The 22,163-nt window shown below is 64.7% G+C and overlaps 1 protein-coding gene across 1 annotated transcript in view; it reads right to left on the bottom strand.

The window, feature by feature from the left end:
• FBRSL1 (fibrosin like 1) overlaps positions 1 to 22,163 on the bottom strand; it is a 78,991-nt gene that overhangs the window by 15,819 nt on the left and 41,009 nt on the right. The window contains exon 5 of the mRNA XM_058691557.1: positions 15,854 to 15,883. Within this exon, the coding sequence (XP_058547540.1) occupies positions 15,854 to 15,883 (30 nt within the window). The remainder of the gene's footprint in view (positions 1 to 15,853; positions 15,884 to 22,163) is intronic.

Here is a 22,163-nt window from a genome sequence, read left to right as displayed (position 1 = left end):
CAGATCCCGCTTATCCGAGGGGTCAGAGCCGCACGGAGTAACGGGGTTGCCGGGCGGGCCGGGGAGTTAACGTTTAGGAGAGACAGTGTCCGCTTTAAAGGTGACGAGAGTCCTGAGGTGGACGGTGGCGGAGGCCGTGCAGCAGTGTGAATGTGCTTTTAATGCCTCTGAACTGTGCACTTAAAAATGGTGAAGATGCCAAATTTTGTTATGTGTAATAAACACAAAATTTAAAAACCCACTAAGGGAGCTTTCTGGACCGATGAAAACGTTCTCTATCTCACTGTGGCGGTGGAAACATAAACACGTGTATCTGTCAAAGTGCATTAAACTGTACATTTAAAATAGGAGTGCTCTGGGGCGCATGCGGGGCTCAATCAGTTACGCACCCAACTTCAGCTCAGATCACGATCTCACGGTGTGTGGGTTTGAGCCCCGCAACAGGCCCTGTGCTGACAGCTCAGAGCCTGGAGCCTGCTTCGGTTTGTGTCTCCCTCTCTCTCTGCCCCCTCCCCAACTCGTGCTCTCTCTCTTAAAGAGCAATAAACTTTAAAAAATTTTTTATAATGTTTATTTTTGAGAGAGAGACAGAGCATGAGCAGGGGAGGGGCAGAGAAAGGGGGAGACACAGAATCCGAAGCAGGTTCCAGACTCTGAGCTGTCAGTACAGATCCCGACGTGGGGCTTGAACTCACGGACCGCAAGCCAAAGTTGGACGCTCAGCCGACTGAGCCACCCAGGTGCCCCTCTTTATTTTTCTTTTTCTTTTGAGAGAGACAGAGTGCAAGTGGGGAAGGGGCAGACAGGGGAGAGAAAGGATCCCAAGCTGGCTCTGTGCTGCTGGAGCCCCACACGGGGCCTGACCTCCCGAACCGCGAGATCACGACCTGAGCCAAAATCAAGAGTCGGATGCTCAACCGACTGAGTCCCCCGGGGCGCCCAAAGAGAAATAAACTTTTCAAAAAAATAAGAGCACCTCATGGCAGGTAAATTATGGTGCCGGACAGTCACAAGATGTGGCACTGACCCGAGAATAGGCCCACTGGTGGACAGAACAGAGACGAGAATCCAAAACAGACCCAGGCCCATGTGGGACCCAGGCCGGACGCTGCTAGTCTGTGGGGAAAGGGCACGTCGTTCAGACGAACGGTGTGTGACGGGAGCTTGCTGCTTGGGAAAAGGGGAAGCCGAGACCCCCGTTTCGCCCCCCGCCCAGACTGATCAGGGATGTAAACGTGAAACACGGAACCAGAGATGCGAGAGGAAACGTGTCGGCGCGACACTTCACGAGCACACCAGAAGGAGGTGCTAGCCCTTTATAATCGTGTCCCGGTACCAGGAAGAAAAGAGAGCGGTGAGTGCAGCCCCCACAACACAGGCTGGGGCGCCAGGAGCTGGGCCCCTGCACCAGGACGCCTCTCACCATGCACTGTCACGGAGCTCGCGGTGGCCAGGGAGAAGGCCCCCTGGCAGGTGGGCCCCCAAGGCAGCAGAGTCCCAGACGAGGAAGGTGGGTGCGGCCAGCAGTGCTGGGAAGGGTCCTTCCTGCCCGGCCCGCCAGACCACGGAGGCCGCGTGCGACCTCCTGACCCACTGCCAGCCCGGCCGGACGCGCCCGCGCTCACGCACGGGGGCACCACAGCCGTGACCTCCTTCCAAGTTTGTTTCCTTGCCAGTGTGCTTTTTCCAGCACATTCTACCTAGTGAGGCGTCCCCATGGGGGTGCGGAGTCCACCAGAGCTGGGGGGCTGCAGGGGCAAGATGCTGCAGGCCGTCAGCCCTGGTGGGGAGGGGGCAGTGCAGCCCAGGAGACCAGCAGCGCCGGCCCCCAGCCCACCTGGATCCCGGGACCAGGGCGAGGGCGGCTCATGCCAGGCTGCTTTATGGCAGGTGTGGCCCCACCTCTGCACGTGCAGGTGTGAGGCCAGGTGCCTGATGCAGGGCCTGCCCAAAGACCCCCATTTGTCCTGAGCCGGACCTCACCACGACCCAAGGAGGAGGTCCCGTAGGGCCACACAGCAGTGCTGGAGTGACAGCCGTCCCGCTGTGGCCCTTACCAAGGCTTGGGAACATGCTCACAAGCCGATTCCTCACAAAGCTAAGAGCACCTTCTATCATCAAGTCAGCCAGCACAAGTCACTCCCAGACTTCAACACCCGACCACACCCTGCAGGGCTGTGGGAGACCTCACCCCGGGCCCCCTCCCCGATCTGGGACCCAACCGGCTGCACCGCCTGCTCTCTTCAGGCTCCAGCGGCGCCCCCTCCGCGGTGCCCAGAGCCAGCACAGGCCCGGCTGACCAGGGGTCCCCGCCTGGGGTGGGGGTGGGGGTGGGGGGGTGGAGGGGAGCGAGTTCACTTAAGGCCGCACAGGTTCAGTTCAAGGCCTGGGGCTCGAGTACCCACTCCCAGGGCCAGGAGGTGGCGCACAGGCTCTGGGAAATTCAAGGGGAGCAGAGGAGAGGGGGAGGGGGGAGGGCCTTCCCCACCACTCCCAACCCTGGATGCCAGCCTGGCAGAGGCAGGAAGGGAGGCCACTGTCCTAGGTCCATCCGGTCCCCACACCTCCAACGGCCACAACGGACCCAAGTCAAAGTTTGCTTGGGGAAGTTGAGGGAACTGAGTCCCTGCAGGGATCCTGGGAAGGGGCCTGGACATCTGGCCAGGCACAGCCATGCCCATCTGGGAAGGCTCTAAACAGACATGGCAGGCACGCTGGGCGCTCACAACCTCTGCAGGGCCGTGGCCCAGGTTCCAGCCCCCTTCCCAGGGCAGGCAAACAGGCGCGCGCTCCTGCCGGATCCCACCCGGCACACACTCCCTCTGTTCCTTCCCTTCCAGGAGGAGGGGTCTGGAGCTGGCCAGCTGACCCAAGGCGGGTGGGCAGCTGACCCAAGGCGGGTGGGCAGCCCCCAGAGCCGTGCAAATAACTTCCCAAGGATTATCTACTGGGACGTGACCCAGGCAGCCACATCTTCTCCAAACCTGGCACTGAGCCAGTGTGGGGGTGGAAGGAAGGGGTCACTCAGGGCCACAATACAGGTGGGAGGTCTCCGGGTTGCAGGTTCAGGGTCTCGGGGGAGGGGGCACGCCCGTAAGGGTGAGTGTCAAAACCCGGCACTAACTCCCCCTGGGTGCACAATCCCGGCCGCAGGCGGAGGTCACGGCGCGCTTTGTCTGCGAGGACCCGACCCCGCGGGGCAGCCTCGGCTCAGACACGCGGCACAGCCTCCGCCGGCCGCGCCCCGCCCCAGACAAAGAACTCCAACTCCGGGCAGGTGAGCGCGGAGGGCGCCGGGAACCGGGGTGGCCGGGACCCCGCCGGAGCGCAGACAAAAGCGCGCGTCCCCCACGACGCCCGGCCCCGCCTCCGCCGCGGGCCCCACCAGCCCCCCGCCGGCCAAGGCCCAGGACCCTCTGCGGGGATGCACCCCCTGCCCGCCTGCCGCCACGTGGGCCGCCGCCGGAGAGACACGGGGTCTCCGCGCGCCTGGCTCGCGGGGAGAGACGGGGTGGGCAGAGCGCCGAGGGCCTCTCCTGGGCCCCCGCGCCTCTAGAGGGGGCGGTCGCTCTCCTGTCCCTGGCCCCCAAAGTCCAGAATCCCTTCCCCCGAGCCACCAGCGCGCACTCACCGCGCGGGCGCCCCGGGTCAGAAGCGCTCTGCTGGCAGTTGCCGCTAGTCCTCAGGCCGGAGCCGGAGCCGGAACCGGAGCCGGGCGGCATGGACGCGGGCGGCGGAGCGCGGGCCCCCGCCGCCTCTGCCCGTCGAGGTGGCCCCTCTCCCGGCGCGCCCTGCCTAGCCGGAGCCCGCGCCGGGGACGCGCATGTCCGCCGCGCCGCCTCGGCGCGCTCCGGGCGGCTCTCGGGGCGCGCTGGGCCCCCGGCGCCGTCGGCAGCGGCGCGGGCCGGAGAAGGCGGCGTTGGCGGCGGCGGCGGCGGCGGGCGCACTGCTGGCGGGCGCGCAGGCGGCGGCGAGAGCGCGGGCGGGCGGGCGGGGCGGGGCGGGGGCGGGGCGCGGGCAGGCCCGACTAATCCAGCCCCGAGGCGCGGATCTGCCCGCGCCGGGCCGTAGACCCGTCGGAGCCTCGACGCTCCCTCTCCGCTTCTGGGTCGGCGCGCGCCGCGCCCGCTCTGCGGCGCGCTTTATGGGCCCGACCCCTCCCACCCGCGGCAAGTTCTGCACGGCTTCTAAGCTCAGTTTACAAAGGGGGAAACTGAGTCACTGAGCCGCGAGGAAAGAGGACACAACTCGCACGGCCGCTCACGTGAGCCCCGCCGTCCCTGGGGCTCGGTTTCACCATCCTGCGAAACGGGGATGCACCGTGGGGAAGGATCCAAGCAGTTACTTTACGTGCAAACGCCTGCTGCGCAGCACGCGCCGCCGGAGCCGCCTGGCCGCTCGGTGGGAGGAAGCCCACCTTGTGATCAAGGCAGAACCACCGCCCCTGGCGACGCCCAGTAGGTGCGGGCCCTGACCGGGGCGCACCGGCGGGGTACAGCTTCCCAGAGCGAAAAGCGCGCTGTGAGGGAATCCACGCAAACCCACACGCTCCGGGGCACCAGGAGATCAGCTCTGGTGGGGCGTCCAAGGACCCCCCGCTCAGAACTCGCAAACACCCGGCCCTGGCTGTGAGAATCAGCGTCTGAGTCCATTGAGGGGGAGTGTCGCGTAGCCACTGGGAGACACCCTCGGTCACCAGCTCCAGGATCCTATGCGCTGGGCCCGAGCTTTCTTTTCAGAAAGCGGCTAAATACCCACAGCGTACACCTTTAAATAGGGCGCGGGAAAGCTCCAAGGGTACAGAATAAATGACTAACAGTGACACTCAGGTGGGGGCCTTAAGTCCTTTTGTTCTGTTTGAATTATTTACCAAATACACGTATTCCCTTCTCCCCGCAAATTAACGCCATTCCCCCAAAGTCCTGCTGTTTCCTGCCATAAAAACAGCAAACACTGCTGCGGGTCAGACATCCTGCTAAATGCCTTGCAACTACGAAATCGCCAGGCCCTCATGCCTATACCCGTTAAGGACACCCCGTCATCCCCATTTTACTGATGAGAAAACTGGGGTAGAGACGTGAGGTGACCCACCTGAAGTCATGCTGCTGTTCGGGGGCAGAGCTGGGGTTTGGACCCCAGCAGTCTGCTTTCCATGGGTGTAGCCAAGACATTCTTTTCCTCTGGGAAGGCAGCAGAGGCCAGACCCGGTGGGAGGGTCAGGGGCGGGGCTCTGCCTCCCAGGTGGGTGTCTGCGGGCTTGTGTGCCTCTCACCTGCCACACCGTGCCCCAGAGGGTTATGGGCTCCCACACGGCCCTGGCTCCAAGGCCTCTGGCAGTGGAGTGTCCCAATTTGCCTCTCCGTGTTCAGCAGCTAAAGAGCCTTGAGAAATGTCATGCCCTAACCCCATGAATCTGTGAATAGGTACCCACGTGACAGGGTGGAATTAAGGTTGCTAACCAGCTGACCTTGAGATGGGCAGATGATTTGGGGGTGGTAGTGTAATCACAGGGTCCTTACAAGTGGAGGGAGATGGGAAGATGCCACCCCAGTAGCTGTGAAGACTGAGGCAGGGCCAGGAGCTGGGAGTGTGGGTGCCATCTGCGGCCAGAAGAGGCAGGGAAGGGATCCTCCCCTGGAGCCTGAGGGACAAGCCCAGCCACACCTTGACTTAACCCCGTGATGTGTGTTGGAGTTCTGGTTTCCAGAAGTGTGAGATAACCAGTCTGTGGGGAGTTCAGCCCCCAAGTGCAGGTAGCTTGTCCCTGCAGCCACAGGAAACCCTTAGGTTTGCGACCGAGACCCCGATGAGGGGATGGAATGCAGAAAGACGGGCCCTTGGGCCACAGAGAGCTGGTGCCCCCCGCAAGTCTGCATGCAAATGCCCATCGGCAGGCCTGGGTCCTGCTTACAGCCTAGTGGGAGCAGCCGGCAACGCTCAGGGAAACAGGCAAGACGATGCACGCAGGGTGGGCAGGAAGGGCAAATGGGGCGGGGAGATAGATGGGCGTCCTCCTCCGAGTGGCTGTCAGGGAAGCCCCTGCAATCAGGGGCCTCTGAGCAGAGATGCGGGGGACCAAGCTGAGGGGAACCCTGGGGAAGAGCTCTTCTAGGGCAGCTAACAGCCAGTACTAAGGTCCTGAGGCAGGAACAACCTGGCAGGGCCTTGAGGGAGCAAGAGAAGTGGTTCCAGGTTTTAGCGGGGGAGAGGGGGATGGGGGGAGCAAGGAGCCCAGCTGGGAGCTGCTGTGACAAGCCAGGTGGTATGGCGGCCAAAGGGAGTGGGTGGTGACGGGGCTGTTCCATCAGAGGTGACAGGTGGCAGTGGTGACAGAAGCGTGGACCTCCGTGGGGCGAGGTTGGCCAGGGGCCTGCATGGGGCCCTGCCCTGCCGTCACTCTTGTCCACCAGGGGCTTGCTGCCGAGGCCCAGACAGGCCTGCGTGGAAGCAGGAGGGGGAGGGGACGACAGCGCACACAGGCCTGCGTGGAGTCCCGGCTCTGTCATTTCCTCGGGACCCCGGACAGGCCCCACCCTCCTGGGGGCAGACATACGCCAAGTCGGGTACTCCTCGCAGTCTGAGCACGAACCCTCGGGGCCCCCAGAGGTGTGTTCTACCCTTGTGCCTCCTACAGCGGAGGGACCCAGGTGGCTGGACACCTTACCGCTGGTGGAGTCAGTGGGGGTGCAGAGGGCAGGTGGGGACCACGTGGCACTGTGGAGCCAGTTCAGGCACTGGCAGGAGAGCCGGGAGATGCGCTGTCTGAGGGGGAGCCCCGGGGTCTGGCCATCCGGCCGCTGCTGAGGTCTCAACAAGGCCCCTGCTCCTCTGTCCGGCCTGCCCATCACAGCCCCAGGCCCCAGGCCCCAGGAGAAGCCTGTCTTCCTATAAAATGTGGTCTTCGTTTCAAACATCGTCCCCCAGGCCACCTCGGGCACTGGTTATTCTTGAGAGCCCCCACCCCCACCCCCTCCAGTCTGGAGGTACAAGTGGCCTGAGAACCCAGGGCAGGTCTGGGTTTAGGAAGGAAGGCAGCTGCGACATGAAAGGTCTGACAGGGGGGGAAACCTAGAAGGAAACAGAGCGGCAGGTGACAGGGAGGCGGCGGCCAGACCTAATCAGACGTAACCCGCTCAGGGCTCACCCGGGGTTCAACAAGCAGCATCACACCAGCAGCTGTCGTCACAGGCAGCTCCAAGGCAGCTCCAGGATAGGAGTCGTCACGGGAGTTCCTGGAGGGGGCACTGGGAGCCACATCAGCCCCGTGCAGGTGACAGCCACCACCACCCCTCCCCCCCACCCCAGGCCACGTCCTGGGGGTAAGTGGCTGCTGAGGCTGCAGATAAAAAGGCATGGGGCCCGTGACAGGGAGACCAAGGACAGGGCCCTGGCCGGGGGGGTCTCAGGGAAGGGGACAGGCTGGCCAGGCCTGAGTGCCCTCTCCTCCCTCCCTGGTCGTCCTGGCCATGTTGGGAGTGTGGCCTAGCACGGGAGAACCCCTGGGGGAGGACCGGCAGATCCCGCTGGGGGCGGGGGTGGCGTCCGGTGTTGGGAGAGAAAGGCCCACAAATCTCACCGACAGGCTGACAGAGGCTGAAATCAGACCCCGCTCAAACAGCGAGCTCTGCCTCCTTACTGACCGGGAGCTACCAGTCCAGTGCCTACAGCCATGGGGGAGTCCAGACGGTGCCAGCGACACGGCGTTTCAAAGAACCGAGACAACCCCCTCGGAAGGCCATGGAGGGCCTGCCAGCACCGGGAGAACGGCCTCCGGGACGCTGCCCGGAGCCACAAGGCTCTGAAGGTGCCCGGCCTGGGCGCAGGGGGCCTGGGCCGTCCACCGTCCAAACACCGTGGCCGTGGCAGCTCTGTGGCTTGTGCCGTTCAGGAGGTGGATGCGAGGGACAGGGCAGCCCGCTGCACTGGCTGGACAGTGGCCCCATACGATACGCCCACCCAGAGCCTCAGAATGTGACCACGGTGGCATCAGGGTCTCTGCAGGGGTGATTAACATAAGGGTATCGAGATGAAATCTGGATCAGGGGGGCCCTAAATCCAAGGACTCTGTCCCTCCAAGAGGAGAGACAAGGAGAAGCCACGTGACGACGGAGGCAGAGACGGGAGGGTGGAGCGGAGACCCCCCAGGCCGGAGGAGGCAGGAGGGACCCTCCCCTGGAGCCCCGGGGGCGCACATGCACTGCCTACACCTGGATTCTGGACTTCTGACCCCAGACCCGTGGGAGAGGGGCTGTTCACTGTCCCCCTCCCCCCCCCCCCCCGCACTGGCCACTGCCCTTGTCACCAGATGGCAGGGAGGCTTGGCTCTTCAGGCCTTCCCCTCTGGGGTTAGGGGGCTACAGGCCCCCGGGGGGGTGGGGCTGGGGGACCCCCAAGGGGCAGAGGACTGTGGTGGGGCCAGGGTGGGCGTGGGAGCTCCGACCACCCGAGGCCCCAGCAGGCACGGGGCTTGACCCCCTGCTAACCCCTGCCTCATCTACCCCTTGGTCTGCAAGCTCTCACTGTCTCTTCCAGCGCCCGGCCGGCTGACTTGCGCCCAGCCACACCTGGCTCGGAAAGACCCTGGGGTTCCCACCGTGCCCCCACCTGTCCTGGAGGTGAGCACCACCCACCCTAAAGCCTTCACCAGGCCCGTGAGGTCAGTGGGGCAGGTAGGGTGTGGAGGGACTATGATCCCTCTGGGCACAGAGGGGAGCAGACCCACAGGGGCAGCGGCCAAACAGACAGATGGCCCCTCTCTCGGTCCCCCACCCCAGGCAGGCCCGGTATGACCCCCGGGGTGGGGGGACGCGGGGGGGGGGTGCCCCAGGCCCCACACCTCCACGTCCTGCTTAGCTAGTTCTGGAAGGGACAGAGGGACACACAGCCCCCACCATCTGGGCCTGTCACTCCACTGAGTTGGAAGGGGACAGGTTCCAGGCCGGCTCTGCACGCAAGCTGCGTGACCTCAGTACCTCTGCTCTCTGCTGAACGCCGTGGGTCCCGGGGTCAGTGCTCGCCCCCGCTTTCTGTCCCCGGAGAGTGGCTCCACATCTGCTGTGTCCTGCCGGCTCCAGCCGGGGCCGTGTGTGCACCCACGGAGGGGCCCAGCGGGGCTGTGGGGGCGTGCTCCCTAGCGCTGGGGCCAGGCTGGCCCCGGTGGGGCGGCCCAGGGCGGCTGTCCCAGACCAGCGGGGCCCTGAGGCATCATCTGGCTGCAGGGGAAACCCGTCCTCTTCCCCAGCCTGTTTCCCCCAGACCCTGTGTCACTCAGGCTCCTGTGAGGTGAGTGTTTGTCACTCGCAACCCAAGGCATCCTGGTCTCCCTCACCTCCCTCACCCTGCCCTGCTTCTTCTGGGCCCCTGGTCGTAAAAGCACTGTCCACCCTGTGCTATGGCCTGAGACCTGGGCATCGTACCCCAGCAGTAGTAGGAGAGCGGCGGTCTCTATGACACCCGTGTCCTAATCCTCGGAGCCTGTGAACATGTCGTCGGTCACCCTACAAGGCCACAGGGCTTTACACACTGGGTTAAGGAGGACGCAAGCCTGGAGGACCCTGGCGAACCCAACCTGGTCACAAGGGTCCTTACAAGAGGGAGGAAGAGGAGGAGGAGGAGGAGGAGGGTCAGATCCGAGAAGACGTGACAACAGAGGTGGAGACCTGATGTGAGGAGCCGGCGGGGAGGCCACACAGCTGGAAAGGAATCGTGTGCTCCCTGGAGCCTCCAGAAGGAGCCGCCTAGGCTGACGCTTCCGTTCTGGCCTTGTGAAACCCATTTCACACTCGCTACCTCCACAACTATAAAGCTTGAGCTGTTTGAAGCCACTGAGTTTGTGACAAGTTGTCACAGCAGGTGCTAAGGTGACCCCCACCCCTGCAGCCAGAGCCCAGGCCACACCACCTCTGCCAGGACACCATGGCCTGACCATCCCGGGGGGGGCCTCCAGTCCTGGTGGATCCTCACCCTGGGGGACACGGGGCATATCACTGAGGCTTTCTGTCCCTCAGATGCCCTACTCAGAACGGGTAACAGAGGGTTATCTGGGGCCAGGTGAGCTGATGGTCCTTGCTGGGACCTACATGCCACACCCAGTGCCTGCCTGGACCCTCAGTAAGCAAACAGCCCAAGACCCTGCCTTGGACAGACCCAGGAAAGACACTGTGGGCACAGCTCAGAGTGGGGGTTGGCTTCACTGCCCCCGCCCCCACCACCACGCCATTCCCAGCGCCCACATGGGGTGCAGGGGAGCACAGGCTACCTGTACCGTCATCCCCACGGCAGCTGGCTGGGAGGCAGGACGGCAGGTGAGGGGGACAGGAGGGCCTCCTACGGACTCCTGGGCAGGTGTTCGCGGGAGCGGGTCTAGGAGAGCCACGTGGGGAAGCAGGGAGCTCCGAGGGCCAGGAGGCTTCCTGCAGGAGGGGCTGCAGGTGCTAATTCGGGAGGCAGCCGGCCTGGGGGGCAAGTACAAGCGCCCCCGTCCCCGCCCCCACCAGAGGGGGGTGATCCCAGGACACAAGCGGGTGCTGCTCTGAGCACGGGCCCTCCTCCTCCCAGGATCCTTCAGGTTACGGGCCGGAGGGCGGGGGCTCCGCTATTTGGTCCACGGCGCCCTCTCCTTGCAGTTCACGGGGGCCTGGGAGGTGGACTCTGCGAGCCTCATTGCAGAGATAAAGCAGAGGTTCAGAGAGGACCCCAGTCAGGCACAGAGGAGCCTGGTCCAGAGCGCGTGCTCCCTGCAGACAGCACACAAAGAGCGAGGCTGACCCAGGGGCACAGATGCCCGCTTGGCTCATTTGGGGCAGCCCCCAACGTGCTGTGTACGGGCCAGATGCTCGCGCCTATGCCTGGAACGCTTGCCTCCACCCCAGACCACAGGCACCCCTGTGACCCCCACTTAGCAGAGAGGAAGTGAAGCCCGGAGGGTGCGGGCCGGCCGTACAGGTGCCGGTGGCCACAGACGACCCCGGCCCCCACCGGCTGGCCAGCTGCTCAGGAGCAGGCAGAGCCTGGCGCTGGGGGTGTGTCCTCACAGGGGATCTGGCAGGCCAGACAGACAGCCTGCCTACGAGGGAGCGCGCGGCCTCGGCCACCTGGTGGGGCCACTCGGGCAGACGGCAGCCAGTCCAGGCCCAGGAGGCTGCCTAGTGAGCCCCACGCAATTTTTCACCCCATACTTTTCCAATAAAAAAGCGGTTAGACACCACCCACAGCCTTGCGGAGGGGCCATCTGGCAGCCCAGGCTGCCTTCCCTGCCAGCAGCCAGCGCCCGCAGTAGGGCCGGGATGGGGTGCTCAGGGGCAGAGCCTGGCCTGTCAGGAGGGGTGGGGGTGGCCACCCGCAGGGGGAGGCGACGTGGGGGGGGGGTGGTGGCCACCCGCAGGGGGAGGCGACGGGGGGGGTGGCCACCCGCAAGGGGAGGCGACGGGGGGGGGGGGTGGCCACCCGCAGGGGGAGGCGACGGGAGGGGGGGGGGTGGCCACCCGCAGGGGGAGGCGACGGGGAGGGTTGGGGGTGGCCACCCGCAGGGGGAGGCGACGGGGAGGCCTTCCTCCAGGGATGCTGTTGGGCGGACACAGAGCCCAAGGCCAGGGGTGAACTGGGGGATGGGTTGGCAGCAGCTCAGGGGACCGGTGAGGGAGGGGCGGCGGGGCCGACAGAAGGCGCGGGTGCATCTGACCTCAGACCCTGGCAGGTCTAGGAGGAGCAAACAGGCTGGCAGAGAGGGAGGCTGGCCCGCTCGCTGCCCCGTCCGGGGGGTGACCTCCCTGGGTGCTGCCCACCGGCCATGATTTCCCGGGCCCAGTGCGCGCATCCTGCCAGCGCGGACAGATCCAGGGCCCGAGCCGCACACTGTCGCCCTCCTGCCCAGGCTGCACATGCAGCACCCCACCCCCCCGCCCGCCCCAGCCCCAGAGCCGCGTCGGCGTCTTCTGCCCGCCACACAGCAAGCAGAGTGACAAGTGGAGCCCGTTCCAACGTTGTGTGGTACACGAGTGCCCCGGGGCTGAGCGAGTGTCTGGGAGGCACCCCGTGGCCAGGCCCCAGGTGGATGGCTCTCTCACTCCCGTGCTCTTACAGCCCTATAAGATCAGGGCTCTGCCCTTCCAGAAATACTGTGGGGACACCTGACCTTCCTCCCCTGACCAGCTCCTCCTGGAAGGGGCGAATGACCTCACCCTGCCGTGCGCCTGGAGACAGGTCGGGGCTGCAGAGGGCAGAGGCCCTTCTCTGGCTCCTCTGGCAGGTGAGCTGGATGGGAGGCGGGGGGGGGGGGGGGACGGGGGGGTGGTTGGGGGGGAGGAGCTGAGTGTGCAGGTGAGCTGGACCAGGGGGTGGGTGGGGGAGGAGAGTGCACCACACCCTCTGAGCTGCACCTGCCTCTTGATGGGCTGGGAGGAAGTTACCCATCACCCAGAAACCCAGCCTGGGTCAGCAAAGGAAGGCAGAAGGAAGTCGGGTCTCTCTTGCTATCCGAACTCACTACTCACCCCCCTAAACTCCAGAACCAAGCGGTTTTGAGTAAGGGGGTGTCCTTGCCGTGGGGGAAACTAAGGGGTCTGTGCCGCAGGCAACACCCACCGGGCGCGGTATCCCCGTGCAGCCCGGAGGGACAGGGACCTCTTGGGACAGTGGTTCCCCCTCAGCTTCCCACTATGATCTACACAACGGGCCCGTGTGAACTCACGCACTCTCCCTCTCTCTCTCCCTCTCTCTCTCCCTCTGCTCCAGCCCCACCGGACATTCTGCACCAACATTCCCCGCCTCACCACGCAGGAGGCGATCACCGCGGTGGGAGGTGAGCTGCGGGAGACGTGGCACCGCGGCCTTCACGGGCAAGGGGTCACTGTGAGGGGGGGAAAGCCGTATGTGAAGTCTGGCCGGCAGCCTGCTGAGCACGGACAGCCCACGGCAGCCTGAGCGCCCAGCCTGCACTTTCAGCTGAGAGAGACCAAGTCCTCTATCAAATCACTGTTCACTCCCGTTTCCACTACGGCAGCCACACGCGGGCCCTAACCAACGTGGGCCGTGTGGCTGAGCTGGCATGTGCTCCTTGAGCGCCAGGACTGAGGGCTGGGAGGTCCCGGTGTGCGGGCAGTATGGGTCTCTGCGTCGGATGAGGGCAGACTTGGGAGGGGACCAAAGGGCCTGTGCTCTGTCCAGATGCGAGGCAGGGAGGGCGGGGGGAGGCGGGGCTGGACCTCTGCAGCACAGGTACAGTGGCCCGACCGGTGCCGGTCCACCAGGCACGGCCCACCCCAGGGGCAGAGAGGCAGAGATGCAGACACGCATCGGCGGTGGGTGGCGAACCGTTCCTCGGGGAGGCCTCGCTCCAGGCAGCCTCTCTGGGAAGCAATCCTGAAGCTTTAGGGCCCCGTCCGGGCCCTCACCCACCCAGCCTGTGCAGAACCAGGGTCGGCTGCGTGGAGTCTCGGCCCCGGCTTGGGCCTCCCTCCCAAGCTGCGCAGGGACGCGGCCTACTGTCACAGACCATCCAGACACTCATGGGAGCGGCGAACCCGGGTGACCAGGGACCAACCTGAGCCCTTTCCCGGGCCCTCCAGCCGAGGGCTTGCTGAAACACGGTGGCTCACTCACTCTGAGTTAACTGACTCAGAGCTTGCCGTGGCCCAAGACAGGTGTCTCTATGACCCTGATGCGGGCAGGGATGCCGGGGCGGGAGATGGGGGTGGGGAAGGGGGGAGGGGGCGGCCCTGCTTCCTCCTCTGGCCCCAGCCTCCCCGAAGCTGGGGACAAGGGGAGTCATGGCCTACCACCTGACCTGCGATGGAGCCAGAGGCCGTCACACGCTAGGGCGGGATGTGTGGTCACATCACCCGTGCAGACCACGGCCATGGCTGGGGCCCAGCACACAGCGGTGGGGGAGGCTGGCCCTGCCCATGGCCACCATCCCCCTTCCTTCCCAGGACCCGCAGCTACGGGCCCCAGTCACAGCCCGAGGCGGGTCTGGGCCAAGTGACCACACCTCACACGGCAGAGACATGGGCCCCAACACAGACCCCAGCCAGCCCCTCCAGGCAGGGGGCCCTGGAACCCAGACTCTGGCTGTCCTAACACACCCTCTAGGGCAGCAGTTTACGAGGGGATCCGCAGGAAGACGAGAACCATCAGCTCCAGGCCCTGCCCTGCACCCGTCCGCGGTGCACCCCACTGCCCACCCCGCACCTGCTCTCCCCCATTCCCCGGCCGGGACCGGCCTGTGGGCTCCCTGCTGGATGTGAGTGCGGAGGAGGCCAAAGCTCCGGCCTCCTGCTACCCTCGGCCGTGGCCTGCCACCTGCTCCAGGGCACTGACGGCCACGTCAGCAGTGACCTCTCGTTCCTGGGGCGCGGTCTCCACCTCTTGTAGCAGGGCTGGACTCACAAGCAGAGAACAGGCAGGACCGGGGGCACGACCAAGGGGCCAGGCCGAGCTCTGGAGGCCCCTAGGGGGCCAGGGTCGGCCCTGTGCTGCCGGAGGGAAGGAGGCAGCGGTTCTAGGTGGCGGGGTACCAACCGCAGCAGCGTCAGGGCTTGGACAGATGGAAGGAACCAGCGTGGGGGTAGCGGTTCAGTTTCTTCTGTGGAAACAGGCCAGGGGTCCTAATGGCGGCAGCCGGCGGCCTCTGGAACCCCCTCGAGCAGGCCCTGGCCTCAGAGAGAGCTGCCTGCAAGGAGATCAAGGACAGGCCGAGGGCGACGTGGTGGCCCAGGCGCATAATCTAACTCACTCAGGAGATCTCGGAACGACTGTTCCCGTGGACGCACGCCCATCCCGGGGCCCATGACAGCCACGGAAGTGCCTCAGGGGACCCCGACGGCGATGGCGTTCTTTCCCAGCTGCCCGGCCTCCGGCCACCTTCCCCAAACCATCCAGACCGCAGGGACAAGCCCACGTGGGACCTCCAGGCTGACTTGCCTCGGACGTGCGGCTTTCCAGTCCTTTGCACACTTGCTCACGTACTTGTCTCCCGAGAGGGGCCGTCTGGCTGTCCCCCCAGGACAGGCGGGGACACACCAGGTAAGCGGGAACCAAGGTCACACAGCACACGGATGTCCCGTGGGACTTTACCCCGTGTCATAAAACTTGCCTCAGAGCCGGTGTTCAGGGGGACCCTTCGGCCCATCTCCCGAAAAGAGCGCTTGATCGCACCGTCCCCGTGGCCTGGACGTTCGTCCCCCTCACCCGCTCAGCCCCTTGCTGCAGCCTGGTGCACGGCCATCACCTGCAGCCTCATCACCAGCTACGACTCTTCCCAGGTGGGCCGTTCACGTGTCCGAGAGGACTATGCACCCGGCCTGCCTGGGGTCCAGGCGTGTGACCCTTACCCTCCCTCTGCCTCGGTGTCCCCGGGTATCCGTCAGGGAGGCTCGGTGCCCTCCCCCTCTCCCTGGGCTGGGGGAGAGGCCCACAGTGAGCGTAGGAGCCTGGGCCGGCGGGGGCCGGGGGGGCATCTCTGCCCATAAGGCGCCCAGCTGCCGAGCTCAGGGCTCTGGGCGACCTCTTTCCCTGCTCCCCACAAAACACCCCAGGGCCGGTAGATGACCAGGACCGAGGGCCCTAAGGAGGCCTGCGCTGTGGTTTCTCCAGCTGCATAAATCCTGAGTTAATGGGAATTTCATTGTTCCTGAAAAGGAGGGTAATTATGAGGTGCTAGCACACTGCTATTAACGGAAGTCTCTATTTTCTGGTGACGTTTACAGCCCCCAGCCTGGAAAGCTGCCCTCCCACCCTGCTCTGCCCCTGGCGGTCTCCATCCCAGGGAGCCCTGGTGGAGCCTGTGGCGAGGCCCCTTGTCCTCTGCACCCCTGTGGGTGGAGGTCTCAGGAGGAGGTGGGGGGGGGGGGCTTACCTTGTCGTCCCCTTCACTCTCGCTGTCACACTGCGGGGAGAGAGACAGAGGAGAGTCAGAGCCCCGCAGCACCCCTAGGCAGGGCGGGGGGGGGGGGCTTGTGGGGAGAGGGGGCCTCGGTCAAGGGCTCTGTGGGGCCGGCCAGGCAGACCCTGGGGCCCAGAGTGAGCCGTGCAGCCCCCTCCTCACCCCGGCCACACCTGGAGCAGCATCACCCCCGTCCTGGGACAGAGCTGCTACCCTGCGACCCCCTCAGGCCTCCTCCCACATGCTGGTCTCCAGGCGGGAAGAGCTTGGTCTCCTGGGCGGCAGGCACAGGCCACACCCCACACGCTTCACGAGGCCCGCGGATGGGGGTGGGGGCCCGGGGAAGGGATCGAGGGTGCCCTCTGGGCAAGGACACGGGAGCCTGGCCCGGCTTGAAGGGGCGGCAGGGAGGGCGAGGGGCTAGCGGGCCCGGACCCCTGGGACAGACAAGGGGGTCAGGACAGGCTGTGGCCACAGCACCGCCTGCGGGAGAGCCGCCACAGACTGGGCATAAACCACTCCACGTGTCAGCTTGGCTGCTTTAAAGGAAGGCTGGCAATCATGCGAACAAATCTTTGTTTTCCGTTTTCAGTACGCAGAGCTTTAAAAAGAAAGACTGCTCCTCTAGAAACCACAGCAATGCCCCCCTGCAAGAACATAAAGAAAAATAATCCCTTTCCAGCAACTGCAATTACGACACGTCCCGTCGGATGAATTATCCCGCTGAAGAGAAATCTCCGGGGGCCACGCAGGAGGGTGGGAGGGAGTCGGGTACGCACTGCTCGCGCGGTGCCCTCCACTTGGTTAGTGCAGGGAGGGGGCCGGGGTGAGGGCAGGGGTGCGCTCCACGACAAAGCTCACAGAGTTGCGCACGTGTGCCACTCGCTGCAGCCGAAAGTGACCCTGGGGGCTGGGCACGTTGGGGGGGGATCTTCTGAGGCTACGAGCTTCCCACCCTCAGCCCCACGGACCCCCCCCCACCCCTGCAGGGCCTGGACAGAGGCCCCCCGACCCCCAGAATCGGGGGGAGGTCCTTTCACAGAAGGGACCGGTGGGCCCACAGTGTGCTGGCCGCATGGCTACTAGAGGCCAGGGCAATCCTGCGTGGCCGGGTCCGGGGGTGGGGAGAGGGGAGAGGGGCTGAAACTCAGGAGGCATATGGGAAGGCGAGGAGGGGCTGGAACATTCCAGAACACGTGGAGTGTCACTGTGCAGTCCCAGTGAGCTGGGACTGAACTCTGCTGTGGGAGCCCTGGCCTAGAGACAGGGAAGGCCAGGGTCTCTGTGCTGGCAGAGAAGGGGTGGGGGCCAGAGGGTCGTGGCCTGTGGGAGGGGGCCCTGGAAGGGGGCCCGTGCACAGCTGGCGCAGAACAGCCAAGCTGCTGGCCTCTTCCTGCTGCGTTAGTGGCACCAAGCCCTTGGGCTGGACACCGCGGTCCCTTCACCCTGCCGGGAGGGCTGGGCCTCGTGTGCGGCCAGACCGCGTTGGGGCGCCCGGAACCCCCCAGGCCGGGCTGCCTCACACCTCTCCCCACGGCTTTAGGTGTCGCGATGAGAGCTTAATGGCCCGACAATCAAGGCGGGGTGAGGGTGCGTTGCGGCGAGTGCGCGGATCCTATGATTAACCAAACAGCACACACACCCCTGTCAGCCAGCACAGGCCACGTCGTAAATGAATTCGCGTTATTAAGTCCTACTGAATTAATGTTTAACTGCAATAGAGTCGGAACTGAATGAGGCAATTAATCAGGGCAAGGAGGGAAAAAGAGCCACATCCGTCTTACAGGGGCCGCCTGAACGAGGTGACCTTCACAGGGTTGGGCCGGGTGGCCCCGGTGTGGGTGGGGGTCCAGGCGGGGAGTCCACGGAGCACAGGACAGACTCCAGGCCCCGAGGAGACGTGCTGGCTATGGCCGGGAGGCCACAACACGGGCTCCGGAGCAGACGCCCACTGGGACGCTGTGCCACCGCCTATGCTGTGCAGGCCTGGGCAAGTCCCTTGACCTCTCTGTGTCTCAGTCTGTGCTTCTGCAAAACACAGACAACAGCGCACCTACAGGGCTGTTGCGCAGGTTGCGTGAGCGAATCCGCGCAAAGCACTAGAACAGTGCTGGGTACGAGGCCAGCATGACATACAGCACGATGGTATCTTTATCACCATCACCACCATCGTCGCATCGTCACCACCGTCACCGTCACCGTCTTTGCCATCGCAATCATCCGCCTCAGCCTCTTCCCTCACATCACCCGAACAGCCCTGGGATGCGTCTAGCCCCGCAGAGGGTCTGGGCACAGACACCTCTCACCTGACAGTGCCCTGCTCCCCTACGAGCACCCGCTCGGGAGGTCTGGAGAACTTGGCCTCCATCACCAGGCCTTTCTTCCAGAAACCCGGGCAGCCGCTTGCTCGGGTGGGGCTGCTTGTCACCCTCCAGCATTGGGAGACGCAAATCAACACGGTCATTCGACAGCAACAGAAATGTGCCTTTTTCTCGTCTCAGTGCGAACGTAATTACCGCTTCACGGCGGAGCTTAGGGGAAGGCCGCTGGCCTTCCATTTCTCAAACAAAGGCATGAAAAATTCATGGGCGGGGAAACTTGACGCTGAGCCCACGGCTCCCGTCAGCTGCTCCAGCACCTGGGCCTGGCCCAGAGGTGCCCACGGGGAGTGGAGAGGAGAGAGGCAGGGAGCCGGGGCAGGGTCCCTCCTGCTCACGTGGGGCCCAGAGGCTGTCCTGGGCCCTGTCCTGGATGAGGGTGCTGGAAGTCCTCCCCGCTCCAGCTTCCCACGCGGTGCCCCACTCTATCCTGCGAAGCAGGAGGCGTGTGGTGTGGTCCACAGTCTGGGGTACCGCCTCTGGAGGTCCAGCTGGCAGAGCTGCCCCGGGGGCAAAGGAGAACCTTACTTCTCACCAGTCTGGGACTCACTCCGGAAGGGCACTGTTGCTCACAAAGGCCCAAGCAGCTGCAAACCAGAAAAATCAGCAGGGTCCATGGTCTACGTGGGGGTGGAAGGCAACGGAACATTCTATGCCGCTCACTTGAGCGTGGAGGCAGAAACTCAGACTGTCTGAGCTGCTGGACAGTTAGTGCTGACCCCACCTGGACCGGACCCATGCGCCCTGAGGTGTGTCCATGCACTTTCCATGTGCCCTGGGGACACCCGAGGAATCCTTGCTGTGGTCGTTTTCCCTGGGTGTGCCATCATGGCTCACGCGTGCGTGTGCATGTTGCGACGCGTGTCAGGGTGTGCTCTGGGCCTCTGTCAAGTGAGCGCCTGGGCATCCTGTCCAACGGGTGTCCCACCGCACGCCACGTGTGCACCCAGGGGACCTGACAGAGCCGCCTGTCCCCGTGCGTGTGGCCGTGCCGACAGCTCGTCTGTGCTTAGGGCTCTCACCCTCCCGTAGCCCCTCACGGGTCTCACTGTGCCTGCTGGCACTGCTTCTGAAGAACCTGGGGGAGGGAGCGGCTGCCTTTCCGCCTGCGTGGGTGTCCCTCCTCCGTGGAGAAGGACATGAGGGTACTCCCTTCCATCGTGCTGCACGCACTCCACGGGGGTTCAGAAAGCACGCCCAGTAAGCAGGGCAAGCTAAACAAGGGGCCGTGGACAGGCTGGGCACTGGGGCTGGGGCGCCCCAGTCATGTGAGTGAGCACCACCAATGCAGGGCCATGCCTCGGGACCCCATGGGCAGGCAAGGGTGCCAGGAGTGGGGTGGGGGCCGCAGTCTCCTCCGGGGCGGCCACAGGACCAGCTGGGTGACCGTCTCAAGTGCTGAACGGCACCACAAGTGTGGGTCACACGACACAAGGCGGGAGCTGTCCAACCAGTGCTTGCCGTGGTATTGGCCCATTACACGGACAAGAAAGTGGAGGCTCAGAAGCTAAAGGGACGTGCTTGCAGTCGTGTGGCCCAGAGGCAGGAGCCAAGCACTAGGACCTGGGGGTCCGCTGGGCCGGCAGGGCAGGCAGGACAGAGGCGTCCCTGCATCCCAGCAGCGGGAGGCCTGGGACGGTGTGGGGGGTGAGGCTGACGGCACATTTGCTCACTGGGGTCACCTCTGTACGACTCAGGCGCCACCACAGACCCACCTGCGTACAGATGGGGAAACTGAGGCAGAGTAGGTGAGTGGGTGAGGGGGCTCTGGAACCCATGGTCTCCATCTGACCCCTCTGGTCAGGACCCCAAGCCGGGGACGCCCTCATGGCAGCTGGCACAGGGCTGGGTATCACACAGTATCACCCTGCAAAGGGCTCCGGGCCACTCTGGCCCAGAAAGTCACAGTGAGCCTGATTAATTATGCACGATAGCTGGATGGGGACCCTGAAAATCCCATTCTTGTTTACTCAGCTAATTCACTTTTATGAGTATTTAGGCTTTAAAGCAAAACAAAGCACTAATCACCCAATTAACGAGCAATTAAGTTACTGCAGCCTAATAGCCCGAGCGCGGACGGCCTCCACGGGCTGATGGTGAGCGAGACCCACTTAGCGGAGACGCGCAGCTGGAGCTGTGCAGGCGCGCGTGGGAGGAGGGAGGCGGGGCCACGTTCCCCGAGCAGGGGGGTCATCGAGGGCGGGGCTGCTTCCCCTAGGCCGCACCCCTAGGCAGCCCCGCGGCCCCTCACAGCCAGGAGCGGTGGGAGGGGGCCCCAGGCTGTTCCCGCCCAGGGAGTCTGCGTCTCGGGTGCAATGGGGAGCTCCGGGCGGCCTCCCGTCTGGAGGCCTCCTCACGGGCAGCGGCGGGCAGTGGGCTCTTTGGGGCCCTGAGAGACAAGTGGGCTGGCGTTCTGTCTCCTGCTCCCAGGCCTCCTTGGAGACCTGGCTGGGAGCAGTCACCAAGGTGACAAGTGTGGGGCCTGGTGGCAGCCTGGGACCATCCCTGAGCCCCAAGTCTGAGCTGAGGCGGGAAACGCGGCAGCTTCTGAGTAGCCAACTGCACGAGCCCACATCAGCGAGGAAAGTCCGGGCCACAGGGCGCCGGGCAGACCCAGCACCCGGTCAGAGGGGAAGCCAGACCCCAAGCCTCTGAATCTCAAGAGGACCCGGGGCAACATTCTGATTCTTCCACTGCTTGGCCCATGACCCACCTGCTGCCCCTGGACAGAACCCAGACAGCGCAGGCCTGGCACAAATGCATGGATGGACGGATGCCTGGATGGACGGATGGAAAACTTAGCGTGGTGCACACAGTACCCACGTGGAGCAGGCAGGGGACGGATGCCCGGATGGACGGATGACTGAACGGAGGCATGACCTGGGCTCTGACCGCTGATGTCTGAACTGTCCTGTCCTCCTCCCGCTCCTGATGCAGGGGCTCAAGGGGATGGCACTCCTGAGGGATTCTGGGTTTCCCAGTGGGGGCCAACCTACAACACCACTGTGAAAAACACAAATTACTTTTAATATTCCCTCGTTGCAGTTCCCTAAGATCTCGAGGAGAGCTGGGTGTTGTTTCGTGGGATAGCTTGTCTGAGATCGCCTACCAGGGCAGAGGATGCTCGGGTGGTGCCCCAGGGTGGTGGCAGCATGGGGGACACTGCTGCCTGGACGGACCGAGGCCTGGCGCCCCGGCTGCTGCCTGCTCTTGGACGCCATCTCCCGTCATAGCCGGGGTGGCCCTGTCCCTCTCGGGAGTCCGAGCCCCAACAGGGCCAAACCTGCCTGCCCGTGCACCCCACTGCGCCCCGCCCTGGGCCCCTCTGTTCCCACCGGCAGCTCCTTCTCCCCACAGGTGTCGAGGGCCCCTTGCTAACCCTGCCTCCCCTACCTGCAGGCCACGCTGTGAGCGTAATAACGCACGTACGCGCATGCCTGCACACTCACGCTGACACACACACACACGTCCCCGTGGAACGCCCTCCCCCAGTGTGCTCAGTGGCACCTCTGGACCCCGGCCCGACAGCCCCTCCACGTTCTCTCCCCGTCCCGCTGTCCCATGGCCCCCATGAGAGCAGGGGTTCCTGGGCTTCCTCCAATCCCCTGACCACAGGGCCTGGGGCCGCCCCCCGCCTGCACTAAGCGCTCAACAAACACCTGGGACGGCAAACAGCCCCACCTCACGATCAGGTCCCTGCTCGCCTCTCCCGAGCCTCAAGGGGACGGCGGGGACCCTCTGCTCCCGCCTCAGGGGCCTTGCCAGTCCCTCAGCTCCGTGTCTTCCTCTGTGCCCACGGCCGGCACAAACCCCCTCTTCCTGTCCCTCGTTAGCGGCTCCCCCGCCAGCCCTCGCGGGGCTGGCATCATTAACGAGCCCGTGTCAGAGGAGAACAAAAGATGGGC

The sequence above is a fragment of the Neofelis nebulosa genome, chromosome 11 (genome assembly GCF_028018385.1).
Source record: "Neofelis nebulosa isolate mNeoNeb1 chromosome 11, mNeoNeb1.pri, whole genome shotgun sequence".
Taxonomy (NCBI): Eukaryota; Metazoa; Chordata; class Mammalia; order Carnivora; family Felidae; genus Neofelis; species Neofelis nebulosa.
This window is presented reverse-complemented; position numbering and strand designations above follow the sequence as displayed.